Raw genomic sequence first — 10159 nt, 5'->3', positions numbered from 1 at the left:
CAGATAGAAAGAGAGAAAAATATAGAGTGATAGGGCAAAGGAAAGTGAGCGAAAGAGAGAGGTTTTGTGGGTCCTGCTCCGCTCCGCTCCTCTCGGTGGACGCTGTCGCCATGGCGGCCCGGAGGACAGGGGAAAGAAAGGCCATATTGCGTGGGCTTAAGGGGGGAGAGCTGCGCCGAGATGGGAGCCAGGCGAGGGGCCAGCCCCTGCCGCGCCTCATGGTCCGAAACCCCCCAAACATCTTGCCTGCATCTTCCTATTTCTAATAAGACACTAATCCACACAAGCTGTCAGTTGATACAAGGCTCGGGAGTGAGGGCTGCCCGACGTTCGCACAGGGGGGAAAATCACCCGAAAGACGCTAAAAATAAAGCTTCAGCTGTCTAAGAGGCATCTAGAGATGGAGGGTGGAGACTGGAAATCTGACAAGGTTTTAAGGTTTAGCGGTGCAGGCTTCACAAGGAAATCGGCAAAATCTGTGGCCGTGTACACATCTCTAAACTTTTAAGACGTTTGCAAAGAAATGAAACAGGGAAAAAGTAATACTGTGACTAAACAGTGTTTCGGAAGCATTCCGACGGATCAGTTTTCTAGGACACTTTGAGTTGTGTGTGGAAACTGTTACGTACATCTCTGGCTTTGCCGTAGAAGGCCTCTTGAGAAGATGCTTCCAAAGAGCCGATGAAGAAGACCGGATGGCAATCTCCGTATCTGAGAGAGAGCGGGGGGGGGGGAGAATGCTTATTTGTGGACCATACATACAAGAAATTTGAAATGAAAATGACATGAAAGCTACGGTATGTATGCCAAGTCTTCTGTACTGAGCCTAGGGGAAAGAGCTCACCTTGTGGAAAACTCGGCAGTAAAGTGCAGTAAGGCATCCCCCTCATTCTCACTGTTGTCTGGCACTGAGAACAGACACACAAGCCACTGGCATCAAACACTACACATTACACTAGGCATTTCACATTAAAACTCTTACAATCCATGGCATAGAATTCACAATTACAAAGTTTGGGTGGTGACTACAGTGGAAATATTCTTGAGTGTGAGTGTAAGAGTGTGTGTGTGTGTGTGTGTGTGTGTGTGTGTGTCGGGCACTCACTCATAGGCGACTTCCGGCATCCTGTGCTGCTGCCCATGCCAAAGATATCTGACTCGTCGACACCAAACTCTGGCGCATCCTCAAAGTCATCTCCCTCGCTGTCACTGACCATGTGGATATCTGAGCACTGCTACACAAACAGGGGACATGCGCTGTCAAAATCCACTTATTTTAGCTTATTTCACTCAGATAAAAACAGCTGAACACAAAACAGCACATTCTTGGCCTAAACCGCCTGACTCAATCAAACTGGCCCCATCCTGATCTCTTTCCATAATTATTGATCTGCTGACTAGCTGTTGCAAGGGACTAGCTGAGCAGGACAGGGTGTATGTGTAGAGGTGGGTGTAGTGATGGGTGTATGTGTAGAGGTGGGTGTAGTGATGGGTGTAGTGATGGGTGTATGTGTAGAGGTGGGTGTAGAGGTGGGTGTATGTGTAGAGGTGGGTGTAGTGAAGGGTGTGGGTGTAGAGGTGGGTGTATGTGTAGAGGTAGGTGTATGTGTAGAGGTGGGTGTATGTGTAGAGGTGGAGGTAGTGATGGGTGTGGGTGTAGAGGTGGTACCGTGGATAAGGGGACTGGACTCGGGCCGGGCACTTCTTCAGCCTGCTCAGCGGGAACGGCGGGGGACGAGCGTCGGCACACACTCAGGTGGTGGCAGGGGTAACTGATCCCTGAGGCAGCGAGCGTCATCTGGAGAAATGACAGAACACACACACAGAGGAGCGCTTTAGACAGTATAGAGGTCTCCCCACCAACTCGGAAACTTATTGACTGTACCTACATACAGTACCTCTCTGCTTCTCTACAGGAAACTCAACAGTCTCTTGAAAAAAACACCTTTGAAAAAACAAAACACTAAAAACCTCAATTCAGGGCAAACACACACAGGGAGAAACAGTGTGTATGTGTGTGTGTGTGTGTGTGTGTGTGTGTGTGTGTGTGTGTGGGGGGGGGGGGCTGAGGGGAGCCCTGAGAAGGCACTCCCGCTTCCACTCAGCAGTGGAAAGGGAAGGAAGGCCAGCACTCTCATTAACTCTCACACCGAGTGCGGAAATGTCAGCGGCTATGAGCACTGGAGGGACTCATTAAATACAGGCTGCCCCACGCGGCCTCCCCTAGGGCCAGGCCACGGAGAGGAGAAGAGATGGAAGAGAGAGAGGAGAGAGGGAGAGAGAACGAGAGGAGAGGAGGGGGGGGTGAGATGATGTGTTTGTTCGTGAGGAAATGTCAGGGTCATATCAGAGAGGTGGCATTGTAAAGTATGGTGATTATGTTTTAAAGCCATGTCAGGACCTACAGCTAAGCAAGAGCCAGGTTATACAATGAACTCTAAGCAAAAGAGGGTGGAGGATGTGTGTGTGAGGGGGTGTGTGTGTGTTTGGAGGGGTAACTCACCCTTTACACTATTTCTCCCCTGGGTCTTTAATGCAGACACTGGTATGGCCGAACGATATCGTACCTTAAAACAGCCAGCTTGGTCAGAGGACAGAGTTGTAATTTACACTCAAGGTTTTTTGAACGCATACATTGGACAGACCACTAGAGAGAGGCAGGGACAATTTCACTGAATTCTATGGAAGGTTCATTGGATTATTAAATCAAGCACCCTTTTGCCTTCATTTGGATAGGACAGTGAAGAATGACAGAAAGTAAGTGGGAGAGATTGAGATAGGTTGGGAACAGGAAATGACCGCAGGTCGGACTCGAACCTGGGTCCTTGTGGGCACTTAGAGCCTAATATGGTATGGGCGCTGTAGCCAGTTGTGCCACAGCGCCCCACATTAATCAAACACCTTTAAATCATATAGTAAACCCCAGAGGAGAGTCCTCTCAGGGCAGTGGAGAGGAGGGCTAATGGCATGACTGACACCTGTGTGAATGAGGGGATAAAGCTCTGACATCCAGTGGTCATCCACGGGGTAACAATGCAGCTAGACAAAAGCCAGCTGGTAATTGCTGAATGAGGACCCAATTACAGGGCATGGTGACTGAGCTTGAAAAGCAGATTGACCGCTGCAGTTTTTTCCCACATCTCCTTAAGAGACACTTCACACACTTGACGGTCGCTTGACCGTGAAGAGTTACATCTCTGGCAAAGGAGAGGTTATCTTCAGCTTTTCAAATACAAATAAAAGAAAAGACCCTTACGAATGACATCTGGGCCATCAAAGTCAAGCAGGAACACAACAAAGCAGGCGAAAAAGGAAATAAGTTGAGGTTTTGTAGCCACAACAGAGAGATAAATTGATGGAAACAGGGGTCGAACACTGAGGTCATACTGAGGTATCTCTGTGTCCGACTACCACGGGCGTCCTTCAGGGGCCTGTGGCTGCTGTGTCCAGGCCCACACATACGGAGATGACTGATAGTATTTCTCCTGTCTTTCAGGGCTAATTAAAAGCAAGCCTGCTTTGCTGGAGAGACGGCGAGGGAGGCCTCCGTGTGCAGTGGAGTGGAGGTCTAAAGTGCACGGGAACACCAAGGGAGAACACTTAGCAGAATTGCTTCACATTGTTCCTCGCGGCCAAAATCTGCTAAAGCAATTGACCCAAAACAAGGCTAAAGTATCCCTGCGTGTTTTACAGACAAGGGGAAAAACTCATTTCATTTGACAGTGACAAGTGTTTTTATTTCATATGTTTTGCCAATTAACAACCCTATATATCCAGAGGCAACTGAGGTCTAAGAACTGTAATCTATCTGTATGTATCAATAAAACTAAGGGAACTGACACCAAAAGAAATCAATTTCTTCTGTACGCACAAAAAAAAAAAAAAAAAACACTACAGAACTTCAGCAAATTTTGCCCGAGGTGTCTCCAAGTCTGCTGTACTCTGCACTGCGCTCTGAGCAACAATGCAGCATCTAGGGAGAGATTTCTCAAAGAGGCCTAATTGCCACTTAAGGGGCACTCCTCATCAGAGTAGTGGCTGCTGGAGTTTACTTAGCCGCAGGCAAGAGCAGAGGTTGTGGGCGATGTGAGGGAATTCTGCAGCGCCTTTCTCTTCGCCCCCTTTCCAACAGAGTGGCAATCAAACGTGAGAATCTTCACAATCCGCCTCCTTTTACCCCCCCCCCCCCCCCCCATAACCCCCCTGACAATACGGGGCTTTTCCTTGAGCACTCCAGTAAGTGTGAAAATAAAAGTTCATCACTTTCTGTCTCAAAGGGACCAGGAGGGGGGGTGGGTAGTGCAGGGAAGGGCAGGGATTAGGACGCAAAAGGAGCCGGAGAAATACAAAGTTCAGCGCCTCCGCCGCGCTTTGACCTTCGCTCTCTTCTGGTTCTTCATCTCCTCCTCCTCCTCCTCCTCCTCCCTGACAGGCGCGAGAGGACTGCCTCAACGAGGACACTGGGTGCCTCGGGGTATGAGGGAGAAGAGGTCAATCCTCTCACACACACCCCTCCTCAGCATCTCACAAACAAGCAGATCCTCTCTCCTATGGATTCTTTTAATTAACACTTGCATTCAAGAGCTGCCATTGGATGCCTTGGTAAAAGAGAAAAAAGGCATTCTATCTCTTTCTTTTTCTTCTTTTTATCACTGCCAGCCTCTCTCTCTCTGAATCTCATTCTGTTTCATTTTCTTCTCTCTCTCTCTGTTTTTTGTCTCTGCCGGTGTTTGGATTAGGTCTGTGGCTCGGAGAGGGTGAGATAATTACCGCTGACAGCTGCACGGATGGCAGCCACTGTAGCCCCCCTGCCCTAGCAGCACCTTGGTGCTCCCCTCTTTGATCCGCGCGTGCACATACACACACACACAAACACACAAACACACAGAGGGGGGGGGGAACAACAGAGCCTGAGAAACAGGGGGAACACAAAGAGACAAGGGAAAAGAAGAAAGAAAGAAAAAAAAAAAAAGACAGACAGAAAGAAAGAAAGATGCCGCACCCTAAACACCTGTTGGCCCTCCTTTGAGCTATTTTCCACTCTTCTTTCTAGCTGCAGATATGTCATTCCTGATTACAATCACAGAGCTCTGCAAAAGCATATATGCTCACACAAGTGAACACCCATGCGTACATTGATGAAGAGATAAAAAAAATTTGTGTGGAACGTCACTTTGAAAGCACATGTTGGGAATGAGAAAATACAATGACGTTAAAATTACAAAAGAAAACAGAATAAAAACAAATACAAAAATGGGATTCAATCTCATCCCACCTGCAACTGAATTTTCTCGGACTCCACAATTGAATCATCCAATAATGTCTTTGTAGTACTACTTTATGTTAGCAAGTGAAAATCATGATGCCTTTCTCATTAAAATTTAACCCGGTAAGTAATATTTTTAAAAATCTTTTCTTAAAAATTTCGTTAAAAATTCAACGTTTCAAACCCAAATGAGCCCAGCGGTCCTGGGCGCTAAAAGCTTGTGGGTCGTGGTGGTGGTGGTGGTGGTGGGTGTGAGCGGGAGCAGAGTGGGAAGCCAGGGCCCTGCTCAGCTCCACAGCACATCGGCCGCGGCCGGCTCCCCGGCTGAATGTCACCTGACAACGGCAATCACTACGGGGGCTCTGTCGGAGCTTAGTGCTGAGCCTGGTAGCCATGGCAACCGGCAAGACCCCCCCGCCCCCCCCCCAAAAAAATAAGCTGACACGGGTTCGCTGGTGGCGGCGGCAGCGCAGATCCATAGGAGGCGAGGTAAACGCGTGAGCCACGCCTCCTCGGCCTGCGCCAGGCACGCCTTTAATACATTAGCAAACACCATGAAACACTGAATAAATGTCAGCAATTACGCCGGCAAAAACCGGGGAGTTTAATAAGGATGTTCCAGCGCCTGTCAATCACTCCCACAGGTACTTACAGAGCCGTCAATCAAAGCAAAAACCAGCCTGCCAGGTGCATAAATGTGTGTATGAGTGTGTGTGTGTGTGTGTGTTTTTGTGTGTGTGTGTGTGTATGTGTTTAAGGAGGGTGGGGGGCTGAAGGCAGTGAGCTGTGGAGCTGAAGCCTTTAAAAATAAAGTGAGGAGTTTAAGGCGTCTGCCCGACAGGCATCTAATGCCATAGCCAGCCTCTCCACCTGTTTAACCGTTCTGACTGATCGAGAAAGGCTTCAAATTAACACTAAACTCCTACAGCCTACTCAACTACAATTTCTATTTTTAATGTGTACATTGTTCTTCAGAATGACAAATAACTCTTAAACATGTTCACCTCTTCTATTTTTACATCAACTATCTCTAGGGAATGATGCTATAGCTTGTATTTTTTTTTACAAATTGTTATCTTGGGATTGAGTAAATGCAATTGGTGCCTTGAGTAGTCAGTAAGCCTTACCACACTCTCATACAAAGTACATTCACATCAGTGTAGCAAAAGAGTGAGAGTGAGATGCATCTGCCTTTGATCAATAAAAAGTATTTCCAGAAAAGCAGAGCGTTTGACCTCTGACCTCAACCAACCACACTTCAAAATGGCTTTATCCTTGGTGACCTAAGCTTGTTGTGATGCACCATAAAATCCGCCGCCTAAATCTCAGCGTGAACCTCTAATATCGGCACACCCACAATATAAGAGTTTTAATGAATCATAGCCAAGCACCTGCGCATGCAGCTGAAGCACTCAGGGCTTTTTTATTCAACATTCTCCCTTACATGTACGCCCTCACTAGCAATAGATAAACCTGTTTGCTTTGAATAAAATGGCTGCCCATATTGACTAACTCTTAAGGCATTAGAATGTGAAATGAGGACAGAGCGGCTCTCTCCTTCTGCCCGCCTGCTCCTCACGTATTAAGTGGATGTGAGGGGGCACCGACTGAGAGGAGGCAGGATAATGACTGGAGAGAGGGGAGAAAACGGCGCTTATTTGGACTCCTGGAAAATGTAATTCTAAGCCCTGCCCGTCATGTTTATTGGTACAAATCCCAGAGGGCCAGGCAGGGTTAATGAGATATGCGACTTCAACAGTCTGGCTGGTGAGAAAAGGGCTTTTCTATCTAAAGCTAGTGGGGGGGATATTTCAATATATATATTAAAAAAATGCCGGCTCCAAAGCGGGGCCATTATTGAAGCCAATGACTTTAATATCTCTTCCTCAGGCAGGAGGTGGCAGAGGGGATTTAAGAAAGCCAGCGTGTGTCCAGCTTCAACCACACACCTGGGCAAGAGTACAGGTGTGGACCAGCCGAACAGCTTTGCTGTGGCTTCAGATGCATTTATGAACATCACCCCACGATTACAGGGTTGGGCTCTGGGATGTGGTATTGTGGACACTGCAAGAGGGCAGTTTGTGGGTAGAGGAAGGTGGGACAATAAGATCCTCGGATATGATGTGGTTTTGGCAACAAGTGAGCGACTGAATCTAGAGCCAGAAGTATTTCAAGAACTGTATCAAAAACAAAACAAGCGAAAAGCAGTTACCGTTTGCAGTTACCGTTTGATGTTCATAAATTTGTGACAAAGAAAGTGCAAAAGAATAATAATGTATCAAGGTTTGCCAAACAGTGGAAATTCCTGTTTCATGTGGTGACGCACAGCCAACAAAGCTTAGAAATGAGCCTACAGAGTAGGATGGAGGAGGAGGATGCATTAGAATGCCTTTTAACAAAACTTGGTTTTCTGTGGATGGGTTTAGAAGCTGCTTTTCTAACACGAATGGTCGTATGCCTGATCAATCAACATACAAACCTACATTATACTTTCTTAAGTAAGACATCATAGGCCATCATATCCATTTCCTTGTGAGTCAAGTAGCCACACAACCAGCATGGGAACATCTTCACTTCGGGTGTCAAGATTGGTAACGGGGAGTGTAGGGGGAGGTTGGGGGATGGGGAAAGTTCCACAGGGATCAGTACGAGGACCTCCTCTGACTCTTCTGATCACAGTCACTCTTGTTTCCCTGAAAGGTGGTGAACTAAGACCAGGGCGGGAGAGGTCAGAGACAAGGCATTGGGGTTGATCTTTAGTGTCCACACACAGAGGACAAGGGGAGAGGACCCGCTCCGACATCTTAATTAGGTTTAACTAACCCTAGGTTTAATCTTGCGTTTGACAGATGGTTTCAGTATTGGTGATGTCTTAATAGTTTCATACCCATATGGATACGTAGCAGGGGAGAGCAAGGCTATTTTTGAGGTGTTTGAATAATTCATTAGTCATAGAAAAGGCATGTTGTCAACAATGACATGTTGAGATTATGACATCAAGATGATGAATACTCAGGCACATTACTAGAAAGTTGTGGCAATTTTCCAGAAGCTTCTACAATAACCACAGCAAATGTATAAACAGAGGAAATTAAACTTTTTCAAATCCCAACGTCTTGCCAACACAGAGCAGAGAAGGTATTTCACACAAAAAACTGCCTTTAAGCTCATGGGATCTCTGGTCTTCCAAACCACATGTCTGAATACACAGTTGATAGTACTGAAGGTTTCTGTTTATACTAAAACAGCCCTTCAGCAAGAATGACAATTACAGAATGGTGCATGGCCCCCTCACAGCCTTTTCACTGCCTCAAATCCCTTCACCTAAAACCACCACGGAGCCAATTGGAGGGATTTTGCCTGATTTTCGTGGTAAAACAAACACGGCGAGTCGTCTAAGGGCTATAGGGTTAGAGGGGGGATGCTTACCGAGTCGCTGGTTGCCGGGGTTAGAAGGGGGATGCTTACCGAGTCGCTGGTTGCCGGGGTTAGAGGGGGGATGCTTACCGAGTCGTTGGTTGCCGAGGCTGGCCACCCGTCCCACTGTTGGTGTCGAACGGGGATATTTGTCAGGTCTGAGATGTTCCTTTTCACCTGTAGGAAAGAATGACACGTTAGCACAGAGAGGAAAATAATACCCAACCCCTGATCACAATCAGGATCACTTGCTAAAACTCAGGTCTATTTTTTAGTGAGAAATTTGGTAACAGAGTGTGGTTATGACAGAGGTACAGACAGAGGTTATGAAACACTTTATTTGTATCAGATCCGCTTGTCAGTACGAATTTCCTTCAAGCCTCTCACCCCCACACCCCTTGTATCAAAATCGCCAGAGTTATGGTGAATAGGACGTCAAGGCCCTGAAAGGCCAAGCAGACCGAGTGCAATTCCCCTCGCTCTGTTTGCATTCCACAGATGCCACTACTAATGCCCAGTGACAACAGCCCCACGCTCTGCGCCCTGAAATGGACAGTATTTCTCTTGGGCCTTTCAGGGGCCGTGTATCTGCACTTGATAATACTGGGCGCTTTTAAACAGTTAGCAGCCAGAACCTTCGGCCCGGCCTACCCCCTGCCCGCGCCTGTTGGTTTAAAGCCCAACGCCAGGCTGATGTGCGCCCGACGGGGGTGATCAAAGCGGGACGCGCGGTGGCTGAGCCAGGGGCCGGGGTCCGAAGGCAGGGGTAGGGGGGGGCGTGCTTGAGCCACATTACCCCCGCAGAATGCCTCTCCACCCCTGCGGGGGCGGTTACAGAAGCAGAGCAAACGGCTCTCCATTGTTCGTCGAAAGCCCCTGCTCACACACACAGCCCGTAATCCTCACACCGCTCTCGTTCTCCCTTCTTCTTGCACGGACGGGGCAGGGTAGGGCAGGCCGGGCCCAATGGATCCTCGGCCAGACCGAGGGCTCGTGCCCACGGAGGCAGAAACGAAGGGGGGGGGGCGAAAACAGAGGAAGTGGAGCATTGAGAAAGGGGCGAGCGATGCAGCGATGGACGAGACAGGATCTATTCAGGATGTTCAGTCGTTCAAAACGTACATAAATGTTAACTGTGCTACATACGTAATTATTACTGTCTCATCGCGCAATGCTGTATGGACATGTTGATTAGATGGACTTTGCATTTCACACATCAACTGTAGGCTTAAGTTTTTACATGGATTATAAATAAGACTAGGGCTCTAAATGTGTCTGTTGCCTATTTGGCATTGCAAGTTAAGATGGATGGCTCTATGGTTTGAGACGTATAAAGAGCAGTTGGAGGAGTAAGATTACATTTCACCTCAGACTACCGGTCTCTCTCTTATTGGCTTTGTGTATGTCTGTGTATACACCTCTCTCTTTCCCTATGCGTTTCTAGCAGACTCTCTTTCCCTCAGCGGTAAAGGACAC

The 10159-nt window shown here is 47.7% G+C and overlaps 1 protein-coding gene across 1 annotated transcript; it reads right to left on the bottom strand.

Annotated features, from left to right (window-relative positions):
* Positions 1–575: 575 nt before the first annotated feature.
* LOC121700858 (FAS-associated factor 1-like) lies at positions 576–8868 on the bottom strand. Its single transcript, XM_042084074.1, has 5 exons — positions 8774–8868; positions 1670–1798; positions 1106–1235; positions 845–908; positions 576–711 (listed from the first exon to the last, which is right to left on the bottom strand). The coding sequence occupies exons 2-5, from the start codon at positions 1796–1798 to the stop codon at positions 591–593; spliced, it is 444 nt and encodes a 147-aa protein (XP_041940008.1). The 5' UTR covers positions 8774–8868; the 3' UTR covers positions 576–590.
* Positions 8869–10159: the final 1291 nt, after the last annotated feature.

Source organism: Alosa sapidissima, unplaced genomic scaffold (genome assembly GCF_018492685.1).
Source record: "Alosa sapidissima isolate fAloSap1 unplaced genomic scaffold, fAloSap1.pri scaffold_514_ctg1, whole genome shotgun sequence".
Lineage (NCBI taxonomy): Eukaryota > Metazoa > Chordata > Actinopteri > Clupeiformes > Clupeidae > Alosa > Alosa sapidissima.
The sequence above is the reverse complement of the archived record's forward strand: the minus strand, read 5'-3'. Positions and strand labels throughout refer to the sequence as shown.

Excerpts from the sequence above, each read along its gene's own strand:
- LOC121700858 (XM_042084074.1), bottom strand. The coding sequence starts at position 1,798 with ATGACGCTCGCTGCCTCAGGGATCAGTTACCCCTGCCACCACCTGAGT. Across the intron at positions 1,236-1,669 it reads GTCCAGTCCCCTTATCCACG|CAGTGCTCAGATATCCACAT; the intron begins GTACCACCTCTA and ends CTGTTTGTGTAG. Across the intron at positions 909-1,105 it reads ATGCCGGAAGTCGCCTATGA|TGCCAGACAACAGTGAGAAT; the intron begins GTGAGTGCCCGA and ends GTCTGTTCTCAG.